Here is a 334-nt window from a genome sequence, read left to right as displayed (position 1 = left end):
CCACCCTGTCTTTGACCATTCCGAGGGTGGGGGCAGCCACAGCTTCTCTGGGCACTGCTCTGGGAGGAACCCAAATGCCAGCATGCCTCTCCCCAAGGTGACCCCCCAAGCACCATCTCTGCCTCCAGTCTCCACATGGGAACCCTCCCAAGACACCCACCCAGTACTTTAGGTCCTGGTACACCAGGGAGGCCGAGGTCACCCATGTCGCCCTGGGGAGGAGGAGGAGGAGGAAGAAGAGGGTATAAAGAAGCTGCTCAGCTCCAGGCAGGAGCTCCCCAACCTGGGGATGGAGGGAGCTGGGACCAGGGGTGCCTGGGAGCTGATGTGATGT

The 334-nt window shown here is 61.7% G+C and overlaps 1 protein-coding gene across 1 annotated transcript in view; it reads right to left on the bottom strand.

Moving 5' to 3' along the window:
- The window catches only part of COL18A1 (collagen, type XVIII, alpha 1), a gene marked incomplete at its 5' end in the record, with an annotated part of 13,058 nt that overhangs the window by 7,244 nt on the left and 5,480 nt on the right, over positions 1-334 (bottom strand). The window contains one exon of the mRNA XM_010019742.1: positions 168-213. Within this exon, the coding sequence (XP_010018044.1) occupies positions 168-213 (46 nt within the window). The remainder of the gene's footprint in view (positions 1-167; positions 214-334) is intronic.

This window comes from Nestor notabilis, unplaced genomic scaffold (genome assembly GCF_000696875.1).
Source record: "Nestor notabilis isolate BGI_N333 unplaced genomic scaffold, ASM69687v1 scaffold24908, whole genome shotgun sequence".
Lineage (NCBI taxonomy): Eukaryota > Metazoa > Chordata > Aves > Psittaciformes > Psittacidae > Nestor > Nestor notabilis.
Note: the sequence above shows the minus strand (reverse complement) of the source record. Positions and strands in the feature narration are given on the sequence as shown.